At 47.4% G+C, this 26437-nt stretch overlaps 2 protein-coding genes and 1 non-coding gene across 3 annotated transcripts; all 3 read left to right on the top strand.

Moving 5' to 3' along the window:
* Nucleotides 1-4903: 4903 nt before the first annotated feature.
* On the top strand, nucleotides 4904-6748 carry EDB82DRAFT_437151 (amino acid permease/ SLC12A domain-containing protein; the record flags this gene model as incomplete). Its single annotated transcript, XM_025725285.2, has 3 exons — nucleotides 4904-5188; nucleotides 5247-5304; nucleotides 5367-6748. The coding sequence occupies 3 exons, from the start codon at nucleotides 4904-4906 to the stop codon at nucleotides 6746-6748; spliced, it is 1725 nt and encodes a 574-aa protein (XP_025593899.1).
* A 3462-nt stretch (nucleotides 6749-10210) lies between these two features.
* Nucleotides 10211-10292, top strand: EDB82DRAFT_t307. Its single transcript has one exon. It is a non-coding gene; the product is annotated as a tRNA-Gly (tRNA).
* A 1857-nt stretch (nucleotides 10293-12149) lies between these two features.
* Nucleotides 12150-14977, top strand: EDB82DRAFT_517436 (uncharacterized protein). The gene is made up of 6 exons (XM_065609015.1): nucleotides 12150-12361; nucleotides 12486-12692; nucleotides 12747-12900; nucleotides 12951-13063; nucleotides 13114-13451; nucleotides 13502-14977. Exons 1-6 carry the CDS (start codon nucleotides 12206-12208, stop codon nucleotides 14490-14492), a joined length of 1959 nt encoding a protein of 652 aa, XP_065463537.1. The 5' UTR covers nucleotides 12150-12205; the 3' UTR covers nucleotides 14493-14977.
* Nucleotides 14978-26437: the final 11460 nt, after the last annotated feature.

The raw sequence follows: 26437 nt of genomic DNA, 5'->3' as shown, positions 1-26437 counted from the left end.
CAAAGTATCGCAGCTGCCAGGCCTTGTGCGATAGATTCGGCACTATAGTAGATACAGCGGCACGATGGATATCAACATTAACAGACTGTTACCAGAGGTCAAGTATTTTATCTCCATACATAAGTCTCCGAGAATACCTGATTGTTCTGTGCTTTAAGAGCGACGTGAAAACGAGGGTTGGTGGAAGAAATGATGAACATTGCTTAAGAACGACCAGTTCAGAGCATTCGAGCCATCAGCTATTTTACTATGAAGTAATGGTATTCTCAACAATTGTCAAGTCATATTCCCCAGACAACTGAATGTAAGACAGAAGATCAGCAACCATAGAAGTAATGATTAGAGCAATTCTAGATTGCCCGTCAACATCAACCTTGGCGAGAGGAGGCGAGGCGAGGCCTTAATGAGAAGTTGTTTCAACACTCTTGAGGGGAGATAGACAGACTCGTCAGCAATCTTTGGAGCTGAAAGCATATGATTTGATGTCAGTTTTGAATGAGAGACAAGCGGAAAGGAACGTAGAGTTGCAGGAACATCGCCAACTGTAACCATGTTCTTGACTACCACAAGTCTACTTAGGTTACTCCAGATTATGACCCTGAGTTCGTCTTGACTCAAACTTGCTAGAGTCAGATCCTGTCAATTCGAGGCTTGTTAAGGATTTGTATCACAGGTTAGACAAGGTTGCTGGTGGTCGTACTTGAGTTGCGATGATCTCTGGCATATCATTGCCTCCGTTGGTTGTACCATGCTGTCGGGATTTCATGAATACTGGATAGAGTAGCTACCTGTCAAAACTGACAGGTCTTTGGTCGCTTCTAGTGAGCTGGTATCGGGATATACGTTTCAGGCTTATCCTTCACAATTTACTATAAGTACAATTGGACAATGATGAGACAGGATATAACTGCTTAGATATGGTAAGCATGTTATCAAGTAGTGTTTATTTCAGAGTACGCCGAAGATGGGCAGTCTTAACTGTTGAAAGTCCAAAGTCGGTTGTTAGCATTGTAGTAGAATTGACGACCAATCGAAAGTTCGTCCGAATAGAACATTCCATCCTTCTGCTAATATCTCGGCGTTCTGGGCATCCAGATGTGGCTGAAATCAGATCCCTACCCTGCAGTACCAAGAATTGATCTTGATTCTCTTGCACCAACATCCCGTCTTGGCCTGCAAAGTGCCGAGGCCAAGCCACTAGATTCGGTAGACAAGGTGACGAGTCTCTTGAAGCCAAAGAATGATATAAGTCAATCAACAGTAGAAACATAGAATCTTGTCTCCGATACCAATTCTCAAATGCCTCAAAGACGATTCGTGGCATCACGCGAGCTATAGCCAACATAACGGGGCAAACTGTTAATGTTAGGTTACCACGACACTGGACCCTACCTTCAAGAACCTTGTTACGCCCGCAATGCTCAAGGTCAACAGTAATGAACCACAAGAATGGACCCTCTTATGGCTCGTGCAGTCTGACCGTTATAAATTGAATGCATCCATCAAAGACCCTGGAATAAAGATCCCGTACGATAAAGGACTCGTTTAGATAAGCTCAGAATGTCAATGCAATGCATGGACTCAGCACGAGCATCGTTGAAAGGTACGGTACGGTATAGCTACAAGCTGTGGGATCGTTGAGGCCAGATACAAGAGGCGAGTGATGGGGGCAACGAGATCGACGGGAAAGACTGGAGGTCGAGTGGCCGGGGTAAAAAATAGGATGAGTCTCTCCAGTTTCCTGAAACGAAGCACTAATAAAAGTCATGTTGCCAACATTCTTGACAAAAGTCTTGGCGGAACGGGGGGTTTTTATATGCGACGGCCCAGTCTCGACAAGTAATAGTCCTCTATTGCTCTCTGCCAAGTGATAAGGTCTCAAAGCGCGGCGTATCGGAAGACAGAAGCGCAGAATAGCCCCCAGAATGGAAGGTCAGAAAGTTCCATTGTCCAACTGCCGCATTGAGTATTTTGTGAATGAGCGTGTGTCAAACTCGGATTAAAGATCGGGTTTGTATATAGTATGTGTATGTGCGATGCTAGTCCCGTGACAATTGTTTTTCTGCATCGACGTCTTCTCGAACAATGGCCAAGGCTGACTTGCATCGCATCCATTGCGTCGGAATCTTAATGGTGGCTACAGTAACCTTCCTGGTGGATAAAAAATACCACTCTTGTTGTAACTCGGGTCTCATGATACTCGGTGAATCAAGTAATGACTTGTCACTATTATTATTCCTCAATTTAGCCTGTCTTCTCTCACTCTATTTTGGTGTGGCTCGTTGCTCTAAGCTTAACAGAAACCTTAGCAGACTGTCCAGTCAGGTAAGAATGTGCCGCAGGCCATTCATTGAAGACCTAGGTTTCCTCATCGGCCCGTGGAATATGGCTTACGGTGCCGTGCTTCCAAGGTCAGGGGCAACAATTGATAATGCTTCAACTGGCTTTGCGGGGGCTGCAAGGGGGCCTAGTCGGTCATGTCCGAGCCCGCCGATTAACTTGGGGCCATGCCCTGCCCTGCCCTGCTTGTTGCACTATGTCAAAATAACGGGTCCCAAGATGAAGTGAATTGTATTACGTACAAACGTTTGGGAAATTTCCTCAATTGACTGTTGCTCGATCCCAAAGAACGGGCCAATTTGTAGAGTATGGAGACGTGCCCCAGATTGTCGGCGATTCGCCCACGGGGTAATGGCAGTTGAGAGCAAACTGTTACGTATTACCCCGTAGTTGAGATTCAACGTCTGCGGATCTCAACATTGAAACGTTCTGTACTGAACGTATATGATGGCACGAATTCTAATGGAAGTTGTCTAGAACAAAGCCATAGCCGCGGCGGCAAAAAACTAACGCGGACCGTAATCAGTTGCTCGCCTTTGATTGTAATCGTTCGGCCTTTCTGTTATCTCAGTCCCTCCCCATAAGATAACCGTCGCACCATGGCGAAAATAGATAGGGTGCGTAAGCTGTGACCAACATACTCAAGAATTCAGCTGGGCCTCATTAACTGGCGCTTGTTTGATACGCCAAGAACAGCTAAATTGCAATGCAACACACACCTTTGCCGTGCGCCACTCTTCTAGAAGAAAGCTGTTTTCTAGGCATGTCTTTTCCCCTGTCACAACCTGCAAGATGGTGTACGAGGCGCCAAATGAGCCGTCATGCCATACTATGCTGTGAAAGGATGCGTCGTAAATTCGCGGGTGACTATTTCCGAGTAGTCTATGAATGGCACCACGAAACGCCTCGAAACCACGCTAGGTGCGCAATATGATGTTGTTGGTCCCCAAGGAGGCTGTAATCGATACGGCGAGAAAGTTGGTGGGTCGACATACGCAAGACAAGATGGGAAATCTTGTAGTTGTGGTATCATCGACACAGATTGCCAAGGTCCCTGGAAACCTGGTATGATATCGAGCCACAGTTTCGGTACCAGCACTGAGATGTGGCCAGAATGCTATCTGACCGATGTGGCAATGCGGGCACTGACTTGACTGAAGAGTAATTTCTCTGACTTTGGCTCCGCAACGTTTACCACCTAGTGTTGGTTGGTTGCCTTATGGGGGCCCCATTCTCAGGCATTGTAATAGTCTTTGAGCGTGGGATGTGGGAGTAGGAGTAGCGACAAAAGTTCGCCTTTTGCGCACGAGTCGTTGCATGTTTCGGCGTCTCTGCTTACTGGGAGATAACCAATGCTTGGCAACTGAAGAATTGTATCATGAATGAAAGCACGGGCAGGAGAATACCATGAATGCGCTGATGTTTTCGTACGAGGACCGTCTTGTTGGTATTGACCTCCTCGAATAAGACTAGACAGAAAGCCAAATGGGATTAACTCTGTTATTAACCTTAGTGTCTAAGTGTGTAGGCTGAGGGAAAATGGAAGGAGAAAAGAAGCGCGTTCCTGCCTTGAGCAACCATGATGGACAAGTCCATGACGGAAGGAAGGAAGTACCTCTTCCATGTATCGGTACCTGTACCTTCCTCCTCAAGTGGAGTAAGCATTAGCGTTGGACCAGGATTAGAGTCCTCTCTCCAAATTCTCCACTTTGCCTGCAATTAGGTTGATCGTCCTGTAATGGGCTTGAGCTTGTTGTTAGTTCCCCTTGTCACACATTGGAAATGTCGCAGATGTTTCGCGTGTTCCAATGAGATGGGATCGTTGAACCTCTCAATGACCGACCGCTGAGTAGGAACTGGAAGGTCGCACGCTGTAGCGAATGCAATGCATGCGTGATGCAAGGCAATTCATCCATACTCTTTGTCCAAAGACACGGCACGGAAAGCACAGGTATCTGCAGGTCCTCCAGTCCTTTCACCTCTTTCTAATGCTCATCTCATTGTAGCTCTCGAGGGTCCAACCTTTGGTCCCACGAAACAAGCAAGGGGTGCGCATAACCAACCGCAACATCGACAGCACTAAATCTGTCGAATCGGCTTCCTCGTCCTGCTTCCTGTCCATCGCCTGGTCCTAGTCCCATGTCCGTGATAGACTCCGCTCCGCCATCTCAGACTTTGGACCTACCCCAATTATCCATGTTCCTCCGTCCGTATCGCGCTTCTTGGCATCCAAGCCCTCTCGTTCCTCGTTGATATCCACACGCTTACTTGCCCCAAGCTTGACAGCTTCTTGTTGATCGGCAACACAACGGGAAACTAGGGGCCTCACAAGATGATCGAGTTGAACGAATTGTTCCCGCAATGGCGGCCCTCTTGCCTCTAGCCCGTCAAGTCGACTGCGACCCCAGTCCTCTCTGGCTCCTGTCCTCCCCTCCTGGACTCATACTTAAGAACCGTTGTTCCCCTCCTCGTTCGCCCTTGGTTTCGATCATCACCACTCCTTCTTTATCCTTCTTTAATCCCTACAACTCTTCAAGAGTTACCCAGCAAGGGAACATCCAACATGGAAAAGAGTTCCAGCGATAACCCGACTAATGTCAGCCAGGAGAAGGGCAACACAGTCACTGAGCAGTCTGGAGATGTCCAGACTGGCGGCGGCTTCGCCTTCAAGGAGGAGTCCTACTGGACCCGAAATGGTCTCACACTCGAGTCTTTCCAGCGACGCAGGGACACTACCAACGTTGAACTTGATCGTCGTATGAAGCCTCGCCATCTTCAAATGATTGCTATCGGTGGTTCCATCGGTGCAGGTTTCTTCGTCGGTTCTGGAAAGGCTCTCTACAATGGCGTAAGTCGATCTAATATCTTCTCGATCGTCGTCATAAGTCGCTAATCGTGTGTTGTAGGGTCCTGGTTCTGTTCTTATTGATTTCCTTCTGATCGGTGCTATGATCTTCAACGTCGGTATGTTAATATCGTCTTGACTGGGTATATTGGGAATAATACTAACGTGGTGTGCTTTCTAGTCTTCGCTCTTGGTGAACTTGCCGTCATGTACCCCGTGAACGGTGGTTTCTACATCTACTCGTCTCGCTTCATCGATCCCTCTTGGGGTTTCGCCATGGGTTGGAACTATGTCGCACAATGGGCTACCGTTCTGCCACTAGAATTGACCGTCTGCGCTGTCTGTATCAAATATTGGAATGAAGACCTTTCAGCCGGAATCTTCATTGCCATCTTCCTCGTTGCCATCATCATCATCAACATCTTCGGTGGTATTGGTTATGCTGAGGAAGAGTTTTGGTCGTCCTGCCTGAAGCTTGGAGCTACCGTCGCCTTCATGTTCATCTGCGTTGTCCTCGTTTGTGGTGGTGGTCCCGACAACGGCCGCTACAATGAGTACTGGGGTGGTAAGCTTTGGAACGAGGACCCCGGTGCTTTCAAGAACGGCTTCAAGGGATTCTGTTCGGTCTTCGTTACTGCCGCTTTCTCCTTTGCTGGTACTGAGTTGGTTGGTCTTGCCGCTGCCGAGTCTGAGAACCCTACCAAGGCCCTCCCTGGTGCCATCAAGCAGGTCTTCTGGCGTATTACCCTCTTCTACGTTCTCGGTCTTACCTTTATCGGTCTCCTCATCAAGTCCACTGATGAGCGACTTAACATTTCCGGTTACGCTAACGCCAAGGCTTCACCCTTTGTCCTTGTTGGCGAGTACGCTGGTCTCAACGGTCTCAACCACTTCATGAACGTCATCATTCTCGTGTCGGTTCTGTCTCTCGGTGTGTCGTGTGTTTATGGTGGTTCCCGTACCCTGACTGCCATGGCTCAGAACGGATATGCTCCCAAGATTTTCTCCTACATTGACCGTGGTGGTCGTCCCCTTATCTCCGTCTGCGTCCACATCCTCATGGGTTTCATCGCCTTTGTCAACCTCGACCCCAAGGGTGGAGAGATCTTTGACTGGCTCCTTGCTCTTTCTGGTCTTTCAACCCTCTTCACTTGGGGCTCCATCTGCGTTGCCCACATTCGGTTCCGTAAGGCTTGGGCCCGACAGGGTCACACTTTGGACGAGATTCCTTTCAGGGCTGCCTTTGGTGTCGCTGGCTCCTACTTCAGTCTTGGTCTGATCATTCTCGTCCTTATCGCTCAGTTCTATATTGCCATTGTTGCCCCTCCTGGTTCCGATGGTATGGGAACTGTCGAGGGCTTCTTCATCTCTTACCTTGCTCTCCCTGTTGTTCTGGCCTTCTGGGCTATTGGATACCTCTGGAAGCGCGAGGGATGGATCTCGATTGACAAGATCGATGTCGACACTGGCCGACGTGAGCACAATTGGGATGAGATCAACGCTCACCGTGCCAAGATCGCTACTTGGCCCGCTTGGCGACGCTTCCTCAACAAGATCATGTAAACATATGATTTCTTGTTGAGGCCTGTTCTTTTAGTTTGTGTTTGAGTTGGAATATGGCATATTGTACATCCGCTCCTGTATATCTTTTATAGTACAACATGACAATAGTATATCATTGTGCATATCCTGAGTAGCCTTTTTGTCGTGAATCGTGTCATGTTTTTGAGTGATGGTTTGGTTGAGTAAGCGAGCACCCCGGCCCTTAGTGATTCGATTGGGATTACGTGCAGCCGATGCCTTCTTTCGTAACTTTCGGTGATGGAGCTGAGACAGACAATGAAAATAGTTGCAAACGTTGTAGTAACGTCTTTGAACTTTGAAAGCCTTTTTATCTAGTCTTTAGAACATTTTGACATGTAGTCAAACGCGCCCTGCAACGACTTGAATTTGTCATTTGTGGAGATGATCACGCCCTTCAGGCGCGCCCTACAAGTCAATTCAGGTTCATGGTGGAGTTTAGGAGATTGGACAAATATTCATGATAGGAGTCGTTTAGGTTTTATTACTGCTGGAGCTATAAACCCGAGCTGAAGAGAACATATATAAAGCTAACGTTGCGACAAGGAAGTTTGGTGTTGAGTCGGAAGAAGATCATTGCCAGACTACATGCAACCTTGGCCGAGATCACTGTTCACAGAGGAACCGAGCCTGCTATTTAGACTTTACTGCTTCGTTCCAAAGCCAATGGTAGAGTATGGAGTTCTTATTACGCCAGGCTGAAGCGGATCTTGTTACGTACAGAGCCAGATTCGACATGAGAGAGTAAGGTAGGATCGGCAATGGCGGATATCTGGGGTAAAGCAGAGAGTCCACTCAACACGGATACTGTCTATCCAGACTCATCAGTGTACGCGTCTTTGTGTGTCAATTACGAGAGAGAAAGACGGTAGAAGTGGAATCATGATACCATTGCGGCTGTGCCTTGTTTCTCCAACTCGCGCCAGAGGAAAAGACACGAGAGCGTGTCTCCTCCAGCCAAGACTGTCCAAAAGTCACTCAAGTTACAGTACTTGTGCTCCGGAGCATGCACCCCAGAAACAGTCTAGACTCAGGAGTTCCACACGATAAACTATCAAACCTGGATAATAAAGATACGGGTCCTGGGAAAGAGAGGATAAGTTTATTTCGTGGTAGACCATTGAGAGGAATTACTCGTACGTATTTTTTACATGATGGAAATTGGAGATTTGTGCGGGGAAGCAGGGGGAGGACGTTATCATTTTTGGAGACATGCGGAGAATGCAGAGAGAGGGAGTGAAGAATGAAAAGAAAAGGAGAAGTGTCTACACCTTCCTCTTGGGTAATTCTCGATTGCTTCCCCGGTTCTCTTGATTTCAATTGCATTGCATTTACGGAGTCTCGACTAGGTTTCAGAAGCTTTGACACGGTGAGGTTTTAATTGCGCGGTCAAGTCCCGAGGTTTGTATGGCGTGAGATGTTTTACTCACATGCCATGCCTTCATATGCTAATTGTACTGTACACAAGACTTTACCTTGCCTAGGTAACTAAATTCTCGGCATTTGTCTCCAACTGACTGGCCCCAACCGTAAGTGTGGCTGAAGTTCTCTCATTCTTCTGGAACTCCTCCTCACCAAAGTTGACCATCTAGATATACTTCAAAACACCAGATACATTCACTTATACAAATCTCGCCAAGAGAAAATAATACCGATGCAAGATTTAAACTATCATCCACTTCCCCAGACTTTCGAATCTGTAAATTACGAGATCTAACAGAGGGACCTTTTCTTTCAGCTAATTATTACTCAACGGTTTGAACATCCCCTGTTTTCAGCCGGCGCAACCCGTCTATGCCGACGCTTTCCACCTCGAATCGAACCTTTTTACGTCTTGCGTCCTGATCTAAACTCGTGGGCCTTTGCTTTTCTCTAATGCGGCTTATTTATCCCTAGAGGATGATCATTCTGGAGACGGAGGGCCCGTTTGTAGGGCTGCTGGGATGATGTCGTGATCTAATAGAAAGTATGGGTTGTAAGTAAGTGTATCATGAGTTTTGTGGAGTGTGATACTATTGTGAGATAGACATCGTGGATTTTGTCCTTGATAAGCTAGCAGTTGTTGCTTTTATACAACAGCATCTATAGGGATGTGAAGAGTAAGTACAGATGTCATGTCAAGTGTTGCAAACAGACGCTGTAAACTTGGCCTTTGCTTGGTGACTCATTTGCAAAGTTCATCGCTCGAAAGACTGCTCTTCTACCATTCCGGAGTCATCTATGCAGCCATATTTCATATATCTAAATATGTGATTGTGTCTAACCTTGACATGGATCATAAAGACTTGCTGGGGGATGTATAATTCGAGAGACTTCCAGTATTCTCATACATATGTAACCATATATTTACTGGATTCTTGGTCACATTAAAAAGAATAGTGGTCACCGTCAAAATGACACACAGCAAGTCAACAGAGATCAACTCCCATCTCCAGCGATGACGACGACAACCACGGCGCACAACACAATCAGCCGGAATCATCTCCTATCCCTAGTAATGAGGAAGACGAGAGTGATAAACGCAACGATAGGGGTTCCAATACGTATGCTAACCCGAATCCAATAGCTATTAGCAAGGCTGACTCGCCTTAAATAGACAAAATGCGACGAAACAAGACCCGAATGTCTAAAATGTATACGAACGCAGTGTCTGTCGAAGGAGATGAACGGAGTGTAACCATTGCAACGATCTTCCAGATCTATGGCTACATGCTTAACCACTAAACTTGTCGAAACTTGCCAGAAATGTACGGGACTAATACGATGAAGACGGATCTCCAGGTATCGGCGGCCCTGGACATTGATTCTGGATTACGGGACATTCATAGCGATAAGGCACCCACAGGAGTATCGCAGGCAGAGTGTATTTGAGTATGTTGCTGTGCAATATCTCAGCAACGGCTTGCCTCCTAGAAAACTCAAGTTCAGAGTCAAAAGGAATCTACTACCTGCTATCAGGATACCCGTGTTTCTCGTACTCTTCGCAATCCAACCAAACAACAGTGCTGTTGGAAACTATATCAACCCAGAATGAGCCCAAGCTTTAGGATAGAAATGGAACACACAGACTAAGAGTTCGGCCTAAAAGCATAAACTGACTTGCCAGTTTCGTATCATATGCCTAGAAAAACTCCGATAAGCGCCTTCGAGAACAAAAGCTGTCACCCATCATCGTTGAAGGTCGCGCTCGTTGCGAGCTGCCTCCTGAGATCAGTATTTGCTTTGTGTAGAATTTGTGTGACCAATGTTCTCGTTGCGGTGCAATCGATCCATGGGCACAACAAGCTCGCCGATGGATCTTTGCCCAGACACAAACACTCAAACACTCCAAAGGCCTCAATAGTCCATTGTCCTTCAGAGATGTCTCATTGACAGGAGTCTCCTCAACTGGTTGTACTATTCTCAAGTTCTAATTACAGTGAGGGTCTTCAACGATAAGAACCAGCGTAATTGGTTTAGTGGTAAAATTCTCCGTTGCCATCCAAGCGACATCGGGGAGCCCTGGGTTCGATTCCCAGATTACGCATCAAATCGGGTTCGACGTCCGATATCTTCTTTTGCTCGTGGAATCTTTTTTGTCGTGGTTGTGTATCGTGTAGTGGTTGTGGTGTTGAGGCGTTGGTAGTGACTTGCCGAGGCAGGAAGCGGATGAGGGGAGGGCACTGTCGAGTGTTAGCAAATTGTCTTCACTAATTGAAATTTCACTTGCAATATGATTAGCTGGCTGTGGTAGATTGGCAATTGTGTTTTCACCCATCTCCGAGGAGAAACGTATGTGTTGTTGTCGAGTTACACTTTGGTTGAACTCCCATGCCGAAAGCTATTCTGGTATATTCTGTATACGCTGCAATGCTTCGGCCAGCTCTCTCTCCTTCCCGTGATTTCTCCCAATTGACTGGAACGACAGGAAAGGATGTATATCCCTTAGGCTTAGTAAGTACCATGGCAAAGAAAGACTCGGGCTTGAGCAGTATGACAATGTATTCGGACGGGTTGTGGCCCTGATATTTGTAGGAAGCCTGACTGTAGTTGAGGAGTGATGGAGTAGTTCTTTGATGCAGTGATATTTGATGTCACTTTGGCATCAGGCCAGGTCCGAGTTGCTTGCAATGGTCTCAAGTGTTGGTGTCCCCCTTCCACCAGCCAACATTTCCCAAAGGCTGCTTTCTAGCAACATTGTACCTGAAATACCTGGTTTCCATGCCTGACAATCTGCTGGGAGTATCTAAGAGGAAGATACAGCTCAAAAGTCTACTTACTCCAGCATGTAATAGAAAAGCTAGCTGTTGGTTATCTAAGAACAAAAGCAACACATTGGTACGCGCTCAGACGAGCACTCAAAATTACACTCTTATGTTTTTCAGCATAAAAACTCCCTAACAAGACCTTTTGCTCATTGATATTATTGGAGTAGTCTTCCTGTTATTGTTGTTTACTATCGCATGCGTATTCTGAGGGTTGCCACGGTTACTCTCCGTGTGCTTCAAAACGTTTATCCAACATGATACTTACGAAATCTCTCTCTAATCAATTTCTATTCTGCTACAAGTTCCTGATATTCTCTTTAGATTAAATCAATAGTGGTAAATTGTGGTTATCACTTCTTACTTGGACCGTTTCTCTAATGTATTTCGTCTTTCTGTCCCATCACAACGCACACGGCACTATCGCTTGAGTTTACCAAAGATGTGACAGGTCAGTATCTTTAGAAGCAGGTTTTAACACTGTTTCAATCATGGAATAATGTTCAGTATGCCGATGGACTTTCACTTGATGGCTCTCTTCAAACAAGTCTGTGTGACGCCTTGGTCGATGTTAGTAGTTTATGTAGATGCAATATTCCACTTCAGCCAGTGGCTTTATAGTTTCTTTCTTTTTTGGCTGGCAAGCATGAGTTTAGAACTAAAGGTGGGCAGTTTTTTATGTGGTTCTATCTCACAAGCGTATGGTTGGTAGTAATTGAAAGAATTAAACTGCTCTTGGGTTGATGGTTTCTTCATACATAGCTCGCCCATTCCTTACACTGAGTCTATCATCAGAGTATATCAACCAACCAATGTAAGCCTGACACATATGACCTCCCCTCTCTCTATGAGTAGAAGAACTGATGATTTATTCAGTAGAAATAAAATGTTTGTTCAAAACATTGTGGTGGGCCAACTTAAACGCCATGCGTCTTATATAAGTGTTGGCCACCCTGGAGACATACCACCAAGTCAGCCTCTCCCTGGAATGCATGGTGAGACCTTTACTGGGGGAAACAATTTCATCGTCTCAAAAATACTTTACACCTTTTTCAATTGAGAACAAAGAATAATTCAAGTTTTAATAACCACTTTCGGTGTTGAATTGCTCTATTGTTTACAGTTTCGGGATATCAATTGAAACTACACCTCCAACTTCTTGTTAACCTACAGCGCGCACGTGATAAAAGCGAACATGGCCCAGTTCTCTATCGCAACTCGGTCTCCTCTCAAACTATCGCAGCTCGTAACATTCAGCTCCCATCCCATGGAAGCGTCACCGCTCACTCGTCAGCCTCAGCCCGAGGTCTTTACCCCGAAGGTCATACAATTGTATGACTCTCTCTTCAAGGTAAGTCACCTCTGTCCAGCTCCTCGCCTCATCATGAACTAAATTAGCTTCCTTTAGGTAGATATCCGTACAACCTCCAACTATGCGCCCGCCCCTCGACTGATCCGCCCTTGTTCCGAATTAGGATAACTACGATGATGAAGAGAAGACCGACGGCTTCTGGACCGAGTTTTTCCTCCTCAGACCCGATCGTGCTGCCCTGAAACGTATCCTCAACGACCTGAGTCCGAGCCATGTATTGTCCCTCGATGTTCGCACGCAGGAGCTCTTTGCGAGAGCTGTAGCTACTGTCAAGGGCGCGCATAGCCTTGCGCAACTTCACGCGTTGGATGTGAGTAACATACCAACCGATTGCAACACATATATTGGTCCTGACACTTGCTAGACGCTCAGTGTGTTTCTATCATGCCTTCTCTCCAAGAGGTACCCTCAACCTAGTTCCGACATCATGGTTCTGCTCGCAGGACTCGACCATATCGATTCCGTCTTTACCGAGTTCGTCAGTGCTTTGGAGGCTATAATAAGGAACAGCAAGGACTGTAAGAATTCATCATCGCAAAACACGGTCGCCCAGCTGACACTGGTGTAGTGGACGTTCGATACAAAGCAGTTGAAGTGCTGTTGGCAGTAACAGCTGGAGCATACCAAACAACATTGTTGACATACCTCATCCAAAGAGATCTCTTCCCTGCAGTTATGAAGGTACGGCAGCATAACACAAGACGACATGTCCCAAACTAACAACATTCAAGTTCATCCAAGACTCAGACACGCCGGACAAAGTACTCCAACCGTTCACATTAGTCGGCCTGTTGGCCAATTACAACAAATTCGAGTTCCAGAATCCTTACCAACAACGACTGAACGACTTTGTCAACGAGGCTGCCATTCAAAAGATAGTTGGTGCCGTGGGACAAGCTTGTTCAACAGTTCGATCTCGGTACATCACCATCCAGGATGATCTTCCTGAAGGCTGGACCTTCAGCGCTACCCTGAACATGATCGGACTCGGTGCAATCGCACCTGGACCAAAACCTGTGAACAACCCAGTATACGATGTTGAGACCGCTAAAGCTCTCTTCACGCAGCTGTAAGTCTCATCATCTCGGCTTATACCGCAACTCAACTAACCTATGCTAGACCTGAGGAAGAAGCTGCTGTTCTTCTAGCCACATACGATTTCACTCATGCTAACAAGCTCTTTTGCTTCAACCTGGTCACGATGGCAGCAGAACCAGGCGCCGAGCAGCCTATCGCCAGCTACCTCTCTCTTAGCTCATACCTTCTCCAGCACGCCTACCTCTCACCTAGAGCTACCTACTACGCTCATCTCAACCTCATGGTATTCCGCCTCCTTATTGAAGACCCCGCGATTTGCAAACGTATCTGCAGCGACGATTCCCGAGTAGCAGTCCGTCTGTGTCGTCAACGCCAACCTTACCTTCCCCTTGTCAAAGGCGAGCGAGTCCTCGCTATTTCTCTTCTCGACACTATGATCGATGCTGTGAACCATAATCTCCGACGTCGTCTTGATGTCAGCCTTTACACACTCTGCTTCGGTATCATGCTTCGCATCATCTCGTATCTCTCTCGCACACGTACACGCTTGGAGTATCACTGGCCTGAGTTCTTCCGCTCCCTGCTCTCCATTGTCCGCTTCCTCGCCACATACACCGCCGACCTCAAAGATCTACCGCACATCGACACCCTCCTCGACCACGTCGTCAACCTCATCGCTCTCTCCCTCTCCGCCGGCGAAGCCTTCCTCCCTACGCCCGCTGACTACGACGACCTTTTCTACAAGGTTGTTGAGTCAGGCGAGGTGCTTACAAAGTTCAAGGAGAACTACCGCTTGGCTAACCGCCACAGTAACTCCATCGACACTCTCATCAACGTCAGCGCGCACTACAACCAGATGCTTTCTGAGGGCGGTGCCAGCCGTCGCAAGCCCAGTCTTTTGACGACGCAGGAGGTCACAGAGGTCATTCGTCAGGGATACGAGACGTTGAGTATTCAGGCCAAGGAGGGCTTGGACTCATGGGAGCGGTACAGGGAGGCAGATGAGAGAACCCTGCTCAAGAAAATGGCGAGAGCAGCAGTTGGTGACGTTCGTGTTATGATTGAACGGTAGAGCAGGTAGCCGAGTGGTCTAATGACATGATGAGACTGGTTCAGGGATAGAATTCTAATGACTACATACGTTCCTCGTGTGATTACGGAGGCCATTCTGTTCATACTTCTTTGTGAGCCGCATCAACAATCTATCTTCGAGTTGTACCTCGATCCGAGGCCCGACTTGTACAATCATGGTCGTCGTCATCATTGTCATCATATCAATATAACCACGACTCATGACTCAAAGATTCCAGCATCTGCCGTCTCACCTAAACCCAGATCATCTCGCCTAGTTATAATAAGATCCACGTATACTATTTTCTGCCCTGCATCATGCCTGCAAAGGTATCCTCTTGACCTTGCCACGACACCAACATGCCTCTGTATACAGCGTTCATGCGTCATGTCAGCGGCTCTAATTACATTGTCGTCAAAGAGAGTTTCGGTTACACCGGGTCTATGGGTCGAAGTAGTAAATGGAACATGAAACATTGATTATCCGTAGCATCGTGCTATCTTCTAACTAAAAGCCATATCCAAGTCTGAGCCTCATCAAACTAGCCACAATAAGAAAGCAAATCGTAGAACATAAAAAGGTTGAACCTTGTTAATTAGTCGTGATTAAAAGGCCGAGGTGGCCATGTAACACAGCCTTGGGAAATAAGCCAGATAGTTGTGTGTCGTGTGACGCTCGTAGTGTAGATATTCGACGTCGACGTTCCAGTATATGGTATCCATGACCTGCTACAAGATGTCCCGGTACGGCGATATCCAATGAAGATCATCTTCGACGCATTCGTCGAGTCACCGTTGGACTTGAGACACAGTTTCACCGCACGAACCAAATAACGAACCAACCGTCCCGCAAAAAACGTCCCACTAGCAACATTTTGACAGCAGACAAGGGTATTGTACACACATACATAAAACCACGTGGGCGGTATTACAAGCACTGCAACGTTGTTTTGGCCTCAGTAATGCGCCAGACTACTAAACAAATGACTGCTAGTTTGCGAGATGGTCATATCCAACTTCCAAACTGACTTAGTAATGTGACCGTTTATCATACATAGCTGGTACATAGTAGCAATGGTTACCGTAGTATTGTATTGTGGCACCGGAGACGCCGCTGTATGTACACCCTGTGACTGGAAAGTCTTGGTTCCGGTTCCGTGGGAAGGGCACAGTTAGGGCGTGTACTATTATGATATCTCTCATTTCTCCTCATTCGCTTCGCCTGAGGTTCCGACGATATGGTGACGAGACGAGGCTCCCATGCTTAGCCTAGAATCACAAGCCAAGTTAAGGCATCCGGAAGTGTGTGTCTGATCACAATAACGTGAAACCCATCTCTTTCTTCGAGTTTCGGCCATGTTCTTTGCCGAAGTTTATCTATGCGACAATGTCTCATTTTAATGGTAATCTCTCCATGTGCAAAACGGGAAGAAGGGTTTTCTCTATCACCAGCCAAGATCAAAAGGTCTTCAAGTTACAGCCCAATCCAACCTAATCTGCCCAAAATGTACCGCTAAGTGGCCCTGCCCATTTGAGCGATCTACCTACCTACCCCAATACCGTAACGACATCCCCATTCGAGGGTTTTCAAAGGCCGATCGTCATGTAACTCAAATCGGCGAACGGGGTGTAGACTGATTGACAGGCATCAGCTTATCCTCGTCGAGGTGACATGGGATAGCGGTCGAGACGGTCGTCGCTTATGAGCCGAGAGGAACCATGCCCAAGTTGGAGCGGTCATTTGGCTGGATATGGCCCCCGGGTTCAGCGGATAGATTCCCGCCAAGTTTGACAGGCCCACCAAGCAGTGCAGGTTGAGAGAAGAAAGTATCAATGAGACCCAACACAACTGAAGGTTTTTATCGATCCAACTGTGGGTAAGAACAGGCCTTAATGGATGCTCTTGAATTGAGGCACGGATCATCGAGCAAGGTCAAGCATTTATGTAAGGTGATAGTCAAGACGTGCGTTATGGCAAACTGAGTAATAAGCTCTCGCTCTCTTCTTGAGTATCCATCTCATCCCTCGTGGGTCTCTTCTCTTGTCTCTCGCTTCGCGTTAATTACCTTGTCGCAACCTGGTAGTTATAAGTAGGGACCGGCGTGCGTCCGGGGTGCTGCAACGGTGAAGACGAGGCGTTACTAGCGCCGGCATGTCTGCATGTCTCTCTTTACCCATGCCCACGCTTTTTTTTTTTTCCTTTCTTTCTTTCTTTTTTTTTTTTTTTACCTAGCAATGCTGAAGCAGCTTGAGTATACGAAGCCAAGACTTAGCCCGTACGCGGAAATTGTGATAGATAATAACTAGCAATCCTAGTATACTTGCAGTCGAATTGATATGTGAGCCGAAGATATAGCCTCAGAGACCAGTCCTCAAGAGTTGAGTAAAGGGAAAAGTACTAGGTCGTAGTCAGCATCGCAATGTAGAGTAGATTATTCAATCGTGCAACTTAAACAATTGGTTAATCGACGAGTATCCCATGCAGCGCAATGTGATAAGACGTACAGTCTATAGGGCCTCATCACCTTTGGCTCCGTATTTCCTGTATGGTGGCTTACCTGATCTTGATCTGCAGATGCTGCACTTTGCCATGCTTCAGCTCCACACCGGCGTATGAAGCGTATGCAACCCAAGGTACAGTATCAGAGTATAGGAAGAGGTATTGCTCGATCCACGGAGCACCTGATATACAGAGTATGCCTCAGGGATTAGACTATGTTTCCAGCATCTGTGTATCTCCGCAGTCTTGGTTTTTGCCCAGGTATCAAATGACGTGATTCTTGTCTTGAAACGAAGCACAGCCTATCCGTTCGTAATGCCGATAACGGGCTGTTCAGTCAAGGGAAAGATCCGAGCTGGCGTAGACAGACGATCCCTTATACGATGCAACGTGATGTGATGCGATGCAGGGAAACCCTTAACATGCTGTGTGTCAGTGAGTGAGGCCATTGCATATCCACCGAATGGGGAAAATGCCACCTCGCTCGCTCTCTTTCTTCTTCTCCGTCGATCAATCACACCACAATTACGTGACTGGAAATCACATGCGATTGGATTGTCATTGAGAAAGTGACAGCCCCCTTGCATCTTACTTAGATCAATGCAGGAACCCGACCAAGTCTGTAATGCGTCAATACTCTCGGGCTATAAGTCAACAAACCCGTGTCCTCTGATTGAAACTGCGCTTAACGCGTTGACACATAATAAACCTGGCGTTCGAATGCGAGGCCGTTGAACGTCATGATACCAGGCAGGTCCGCGCGCCTCCCTTGTTGGACGAACACTGTCGTGTTGGATATTGGCACGCTGATTACCGTAATCATTAATAATCCCCCGCTTGTATGCTTGTACTCTGTAGAATGCAACGGTCTGTCAGAGATCCTTGCCCTTTCACAAATAGGCTGTCCCCCTCGTCTGCTAGCGACGTCGTATTGATAGCCGCTGCTCTCTGTTAAGTCTGGATCCTGGGTCGAAAAAAGCTGTATACAGAGCGTTCCAGAGGGTTTTCTAGAAATCGTAAGAGTAAAGTCGTAAAAATTACTACCCGGCCTGTTACACATTGCTTGGAAGATTGATAAAATCTAGAGCAACTTGATGGGGAGGTGCTTCAGGGTAGTCGTGGGGCAATTCATGACCTGACCCCATGTATGATAGCATCCCAAGAAGTGACGAGACTGGTTTTAACATGAGAGTCATCTTGTTACCACTCGTAATTTGGATGATACCTAGGAGGACTCCCCTACGATTGATCAAGGCACAGAAGGATAGTGCAATCCAGAGGCAATAGCCGAGGTTTCTTCATCTGTATTCCACATTAGCAACTAAATAAAAGCAACGCAGCAGGCCCCTAACTCTCAACCAGCCCCACAGCGAAGGCTGAACCATATCGACGGTATGGATATCTCCCATAGATCTTGTGTTGGTCAGCGTTGCCAAGTCTCGGCACGGATTGAGGCCGATATTTGCTGACGATAGACGTTGCAAGACCCTAACCTCGCATGGTAGCCTGCGCATCATTCATGAAACGCACTTAGAAACAAGAAGAACGGACTTCTTGGCTACCTCTCAAGATTCGTTGATGCATTCGAAGATAGTTGATGACTGGTTGAAAAAGTTCAAGCTGTTTGTCGGCGGGTCAGCTAATCACCTCATTATGAGCCGGCACTAGCATTTATGTGCTCGGGCCATACTAAAATAGACTGAGTCTACCCGTGTCGTTTGGAAATGGTTCACCTACTGGGAATCACCAGTGCTGAAGTTCCCAGCAGCTAATAGAGTTCAGCTACACAGCTTGGATTGTAGCGATGCATACCAGCGCTCTCTTGATATAACACAGACTAGTTATGCAGCGGCCATGACCCTTTAGTTTCCTTTTGTGGAAAATGAGCTGAGTGGCATGGATTCACTGTTCAGTCTGTCGATCATAACAACATGCCGCCCGAGGCCCAAGTAAACCTCGGCAGTTGAGCAGACACTTCTGCCAGCCCTATGTTTCCAAAGAGCCCCGTAATACCTGTCCTCTCTGTTGCGTTTGCGGACTGACTCGGATTTTGACACGCTTAACTGTGCCGGAAGAGATCCTCGCTAGGCTCGCTCATGCCGAAGATGATTGGCACTGGACCTAATGCCAGGCCATTGATCTCCAATCTGATATCATAGACACGGGACAAAACGCCGACTGGGTGTCTGCTATAGACAAACTTGGATCCGTGCGTTGTCAAGCACCGTGATGGAGCATACTTGTTGTGCGAATGCTACTAGACTGTACAGTAGTGGTTATGCTATCCTGGCAAGTAGATTGATTGCGATGTTGGAAAAGATCGCTACGTAGGCGGAATTGTTGAACAGGAATCGAGCCGCAACCGTTTGGGCTAACCTTTAACCCTCAATCACCATGAACGGCCTCCTTTAGCGGCTCTGGGAGCTGTTCCCCGGCCGGCCGTGCCCTGAGAGCTCAAATAATAGCACCAGCCAGCGAGCGGATAAATTCCACGATGTCTTGGAGGCTATAAAAACGCTCTACCGTACCAGGTTCCTGGTGTCTGTTGACAGTGCGCTGTACTGTGCTAAATAGCTGAGGCAGTATGCGCAGGTCGGTATTATTCTTGTCGGGGCCGGGAAATGCCGTATTAGACTCATTGCTAGGTAGTGAACTAGTGCGCGAGTTTTGCTTTTGATTATCTTCCGCCCGCTGTCTGTCTTTATTACTCGTAGCTAGCACGGCCCTCTTCGAGGATTGTGCGCGGCTGGCATTTCGAGACTGGAGTTCCTATCCGCAATATGCAATGCTACGCTGCCATTGCGTGTAGATCAGGCAGATAACCATAACTTTCACAAAGACTGCAGAAGGAACAGAGCCATGTTGGTCATTGCCGAGGTTCGTATAAGTGATCCCGCCAGATTCGCTGATCGCAACGATCCCCAACAGGATCCTAAATTCTTTTTCACAAACTCTACTATAGAGTGGTTAACAGATTGATGATCGAGCGCCATGGACGGCGCCTCCAAGTTTCAGGTACCATCACCAAATCCATCCAATGGGCGTGATTCCCGTTCTCTAGATTGGCAATCCGTGTCAAAGATGGCGCACTACCGCATGAACTAAGACGGTGCCTGCATGGGTAGCATAGCAAACTTCAGATCCGCGTCGTGTTCCTTTGCTCAGCTTCACCATCATTGTAGATTGCTTCCATTCACACCCAGAGTTGGTAACCCACTCAAGATTTGTTCGTGCAGAGTGGCGGAACATCAATCTCTCGACACGCCCCAGATCTAGATGTGTCTCTGCCAGCCGCACCAGGCCCAAGTTTACCGAACGGCATGAGAAGAGTAGCACTGGATTCCTTGATTGCTTGTACACAAAAATCAACCTTGTGCCGAGCTGTTGAACAAAACGGCTCACCGAAGCTAACGCACAATGGTCGTCTAGCAGGCGAAGTAATGCTAGTGGGAGACGAAATGTTGTGACGTACTTGCTTACGGCTTGAATGACTGTATTTGCTTTTGTTTCTTCAGCAGAGTTAGCGTGCCGTGGGGGCAGGGCACTATCCCTGTTACGCACTTGGTAGGGACCTCGCGGACCAATTCTTTTCTCGGGCATGGGAAGCGGCCCGGTGCAACTAGAAACCACCATAACTGGTTGCTTCAATCATCATTATCGTGACAAACGGAACATTGTAGATCAGCGTGGGTTACAGAGACTAGCGTAAAGCTTAGTACGTATCCCCTGCGTTGAGAGATGAGAATCGGAAGCGTCCAAAGCGTTTTGCACCTGGCTCATTTGGTGAACCGTCACTAACAAACTCTTATTCTCGTATGGTGCTTGTATATCCGTAGACGGAAGAGGAACAAACTGGACGGCCCGTTCACTATCAGCGCCATATGTTTGTCAATGTCCTGGTTACGTTACTTGTATAATAGTTGATCAAATATCATCCTTGCTGGAAGACCATATCCATTTGCTTCGGTTTGATCTGACGAGAAGAAGAAAAGTCTTCTGATAATGACGAGAAATGAGAACATTAGGCAATTCAGATCCTGCCAGCCCCAGTTCATCGTGTATTTTGAGTCGAGGCATGTAGTTTTCTCACCATGATGTGCGGGTCCGGATATACACTAGTGGAGTCTTTTTTATCCCCAATGGAGCGCTTTTGATATTCCGGTCGTCCGGTAACTCAAAGTTCCTTCCATGTGGCTCAGATAGACACGAGCTTGATGGTGCACTGGAATAGTTGGATAGCTAATCAACCTGAAAAATCTTTCGTGGAAAGCTTTAGACTTACATTTCGGACTCCGCAATGATACGCACAAGCATGCAGCGTTGTGGAACCGTTCTTCAAGAGTGCAGGAGTGAGCAATCAGCCAAGGCTTTGCTGGAACTAGATTTAAATCTGTAACTAGCGAATCAGGTACCACTGTTCAGAAATGAGAATGCAGTTCGCGAAAGGCGAGTATCGATGCGAAAAGTCCGTTGTTATTCCATGTCGTAAAAGAGTCACAGTAACGAGATGACTGTTGGCTGGGTAAAGGTAGAAGAAGAGCCTGAAGAGAAAAGCTGAGTTGGGTGGAGACAGCTTCAAGGCGGAATCCTTGTGGCTTGCTCGAAGTAAAGCAAACTGCTCCCAAAGAAGCCTGCCGCTGCATTCGTTGTACAATCAACCAACAAACTACCCAGGCAGACAGATGCGTGTTAGTGGTACGTATGGTCTTGGCCTCGGTTACAAGCAGTTGATGGTGATAACGTGATCTCGACCTTCTGCAAGGAGATCTGCGGACGTCGATTTACGTCCAGTTGCAAGAGCTGGGGCTTCTTCACTCCCCCTGTTAGTGTCCAGACAAGCATGGAGAAACCTCGGGAGTCAGTTGAGAGATGTAGGTGAAGATGGGTTTCGGTTTTCGCCTGTTATTTCGCCTAGACTAAACCACCAGATTTTGAAACCGAGACTCGGTGTAATCAACAGGCCAACGGTAGCTGGTTAAATCAGAGGTCTGGCGGGTTCTGACTTGCCAGGCGAGAGAACGTCGGCAACCTGCGAGATGAAGCATGGCACAATAATGTTCGTTTTGTTGAGTGGGGCTGGATGCGGAATTGCTTGCTCAGGATAGTATCAAAGACCAAGTAGGCCGTGAAGAAGGATTCACAATCTCGACATACCGGAGGCACTCCATCCGTAGATCGCTCTATGCATCGAACATCGAATTTGTGTAGAGGGTGTGTTCTGTTCCTGTTGTTTGTTATAGTTTCGACATTTGATCGGTTGTTGGATAGCGTATATCAACCGAAGGCATTGCTACGCGAATCGGCAGGCCACAAGGGCTATGGTTGCGGGGCGTTAGCAATAGATAGACGGGCGATCCATTCGTTAAGGTACGCTATGTACTGTTGATAGTCAAGGTACGACATCGACGCCTTGTGCTTGAGTGCCAAGATGATACAGGTCTTTTGTGGATACAGACGCTGTGCCTCGCAAACAAGCACAGTAATGGCAAGATGTTAGGCCGGAAATATCAATGGAAGTGTATGTGAGGCTGAGAGGCCTAAAGGTAAGGCTGGATTTAATTGTTGAAATAAGGACGCACAGCCGCAAACCGACAGTGTGATTGGACTGGCGGAAGTTCCGTTCTAATCCGTGATTGACAATGAGATCACTAGTCTAGTTCACGATTGATCTTGGTGCAAGAAGACAACTAGGCGGTATAACAGGGTCGGGTATAGACAGGGGTAAAGCCGTCGTTGGTACCGGGGAGGCTTCGCGGAAGCATGGTCGGTACCCAGGAGCCAGGGATCAGGTCAACCCCTGGCCTGGCAGTTCTGGCAATGGCAGTTGGCTTGGACATCAACCGGTCCCTGTTAGAATATTCGAAAGGGGTTGATGTCACTAGCCAATCTTTAGTGCAAAGAGCAAGGTAAAGGTCCGACTGTCAATAGTGTTGGAGCTGCAAATTGAAAACATGGAATTGCGACAAGCGAAAGTGAAATAAAGAAGCAATGACGATACAGTACTGGGTTTTATGGGTCTGCAGCGTAATAACCTTGGAGATGATCTGGGAGGACTCCGTGTCGACCCATTCGACGAGACAAGTGAGGATCAGGGTCCTTTGTCGATCCATGCTCAGGTGTCAATGACCCATTGACGGCGAGAAAAAGAAACGTTTTGCGGAGAATATTGGATGAACCGCTGCAGCACGGGTCGTGTCATGGTGATGCTTCGGAGTGAGTCAAGCCAATCACTCAATAAAATAGTCAAAGCCATCAGCTTGCAGGAGCAAAAAGTCAAAGCGAGGGGGGAAAGCGAAAGTGAGGCTTAACTCAAGACCTGCAAGGCAAGCGGCAGGATGTGGTGTCTGCTTCCTGCCATAATGATTCATGTGACTAGTAGTGACTTAGTAGCAGGCGCAGGTTTGGTGACATTTGACAGAAGGTGCACTCCGGGCTCTTTCCATTTGCGTTCACTTGGCCGACCTACCTAGGCTACCTAAATTTGGCAAAGATACTTGGAAAATCTAGAAGCCTCTCCCCCGTTCTTTCCCCATGGACCCTGCATTTTCAGAAAATACGCATACGATATTTTGTGCCGATTAATTGACGTTGACAGTTTTGCGCAACAAGAACACCCATCACCAGACGCCACATCGTGTGGTTTATCGTTCTCCGCGGGGATTCCAGAGCATTTAGAACCATGTTCGAAACGCCAGATTATCTACTATCGCTGCAATAGCGCCGCCTCAAACAAGAGTTTGCATTGTCAAGATGTTGATCGCTTCATACTAGTAATTACTCCATGTATGCACACTGATTACACCATCATCATCGCGTGTCCAAGGAGCTACCTACCTACCTATGGAGTGATAGTGTCATTCTGGCATCCTAGCGAGAACCCTGAATTTTTTCTTTTCATTTTCCTAATCTGTCTTGTTTCTTTTTTCGACGCAATGATCAGCAGCTAGTGGATGACGAAAGCATGACAGGAGACAGATCGTCCTCCGGGAGAGGCTGTGTCGTGAGATGAGCAAGCAAACTTGGCTGTACTTAATGTCACGAATGACATCGAGTTCTCGGGGACCAATCGCTTTCTGACTAGAAGAACAGGAGAAAGGGGCGCAACGTCTGCCAGCAAGCATTGTCTACGCCATAACCGAACCAAGGAAACGCCGTCTTGTTCGAATTGTGCGCCGAGTGACAGACTAATTTGGAGCCGGCTCTTAAGTTGAAGCAATTGGGGTGTTTTTTGTGAATCTAGACGCTCGACGGCGCCGACGTAGTCACGAGGTGTGCGGTGATCCGATTTTGGTGCAAACAAAGTACTTGCTAGGTTCACAGGGGGAAACATTCAACATGCCGTGATTATTGGTTTATCTCGTTCCGACGTTGGATTTCAACGGAGAATTATCAGACACGGATTGACGAATTCAAGAATTGGCAGTGAGAACATAATAGTAGATCTACCATGGTATAGCATGTCATCAGAGACTATACCCGCTTTTGATGAGGCAGCCTCTGCTCTGTGCGCGCTCAACTATATCCAGGCTTACCAGGCATTGTGGCCCAAGCTGTACTATCAGCTCGTTCGGCGGTTTCGTGGGGAGTCGGTGTCAGCAGTAGCTTGCGGCTGAGACGGTCTCGTGGACCCAGAACAAATCGCTGCCCGTCGTTGAAGATCCAAAAAGGGGACTGGGATATCTCCACAGAGGTTTGTTTCTATTGAGTCATTGCGGCAATTGCTAAGTCGGCAGATTCCTCGCTCCAGGCCTGGCTGACTGGCCAGGTAGGGTGGTCGAACTGTAGCTCCATTGTGATGCTGAAGCGAGACGCAGGAGAATGCATTGGCTCGCCCATCTTGCATATCGCCTGTAGCCCAGCTCAGGAACAAGTGAACTAGGGCTCGACTAACATTAGAAGAGGAGGCACAAAACAGGATCGAGGGAGCCAATCGCACCGAATGGTTGAATAATAGTTCGTCAGCTGTTTCTTGCGTTGTCGCCCTTTCCGCTGCTGTCGCGACCTACCCGACACTGCTGATATTTTACACACATATACGCTTAGCATGAGTGATAGACTCCCTGATGTTGGGATCGTGGCTGGACCGTTTACGGCTTTGCTTCGGAGTCAACGTAATAACCATGCATTTTGCCATTATCGTATTGCTAAAAATATTGTTTATACTATAGCTGCAGTATAACTACTTTACCGCAACAACAGCAACGGTGGCATCCAATCCGAAAATCTGTCACGCTAAACTAGAAAATGAAACCGGCAATAGTTCGTGTGATGAGGGCTCCCATTATGCCAACCCGCCAGAGAGGTTACGTATTCTGACTCGTGATCAATTCTCCGTCTAAGATAGTACCTCCGTGTTGCAAATTCCCATGTAGAGTCCGGTACGATAACAACCCCTCTTCTCTCTTCCGAGGCCAGTTGTTTTACGAGCTCGACACGACGCGACACGATATGCACAGACGATGCATGAGGTAGGAGAGGGAACTTGTGGAGCGGAACCAATGCCGTTGATATCTAACGTTGTTCGATGATAACTGAAAGTATATTTCAAGGTTATCGTATTTTTACTTTTCTTAGAAACTTCACGTTTCTTTCTTTCTTAATTCTTATTCTTATTTTGTACCACAATCTGGCCTATCTTGACAAAGTGCTGATGTTGGTACTTGACACGAAGCCCTTGATCTCAGAGACACCTCTCTCCCTTGGTGGTGATGGATGGCCTCGATGATTTACGGCACACACACGCAGGCTTGGCTCCGATATGTATGTACTGTAACAGGAACTCACTGTGAAAACGGGTCCATTGACTCTCTCTCCCTAAACCAAGCTCAAGGGGTCAGTCTCTTTCACCCTAGAGTACTTGCTCTTAAAAGCTTCGTCGTGGCCTGGTCGAGTCTAACTCACCTGCCGGACCACCGGGCCTTTGACATCGGCTCAGAAGCATTTTTTAGCTGCCCAGACAACAGGGGATGTGGGCAGATAGCTCTCTGGCTTAATCGAGCGAGAGGCCCCCCAAGACCCTGGCAGCTGTACCGAAGTGGGAAAAACCCCACTGTCTACTACGGTGATATGTGTGTATAGGTGCAGCATAATCATAAAGTCGTGTAGATAAAAGTTATGCCAGGTTAAAGAGCGAAGCCCCCACTGAGACCGGGCACAATGCCTCCCGTACCTGCGTAGTTGCTCTTACTGTAGGTATGTACAAATGTATAGTAAAACGCCACTCGTCACTTACGGCGTCTTTTACTCCACTTCTCTTCTTCTCTTGAGTGATTGTGACTGTTGCTCTGTACAGGTGTACCTTGAGAGGTCTTTGCCCCTGATCAGTTTCACTGGGGACCTGACCTAGGATTGGGCTTGGGGGCGTGGGATTATCTTCCCGTCGACATTGCCCTGGCACCTTCAACACCAAAAAGCCCACTTCGACCCGTACGCTATCTCCTCCACCC

The sequence above is a fragment of the Fusarium venenatum genome (assembly GCF_020744135.1).
Source record: "Fusarium venenatum strain MPI-CAGE-CH-0201 chromosome Unknown EDB82scaffold_4, whole genome shotgun sequence".
In the NCBI taxonomy this organism is placed as follows: Eukaryota; Fungi; Ascomycota; class Sordariomycetes; order Hypocreales; family Nectriaceae; genus Fusarium; species Fusarium venenatum.
Note: the sequence above shows the minus strand (reverse complement) of the source record. Positions and strands in the feature narration are given on the sequence as shown.

What these genes read in the sequence shown, in the direction of transcription:
- EDB82DRAFT_517436 (XM_065609015.1), top strand. Translation starts at nt 12,206, where the DNA reads ATGGCCCAGTTCTCTATCGCAACTCGGTCTCCTCTCAAACTATCGCAG. An exon ending in CGCAACTTCACGCGTTGGAT is followed by an intron (nt 12,693 to 12,746) that starts GTGAGTAACATA and finishes GACACTTGCTAG; the next exon opens with ACGCTCAGTGTGTTTCTATC. An exon ending in AATAAGGAACAGCAAGGACT is followed by an intron (nt 12,901 to 12,950) that starts GTAAGAATTCAT and finishes ACACTGGTGTAG; the next exon opens with TGGACGTTCGATACAAAGCA.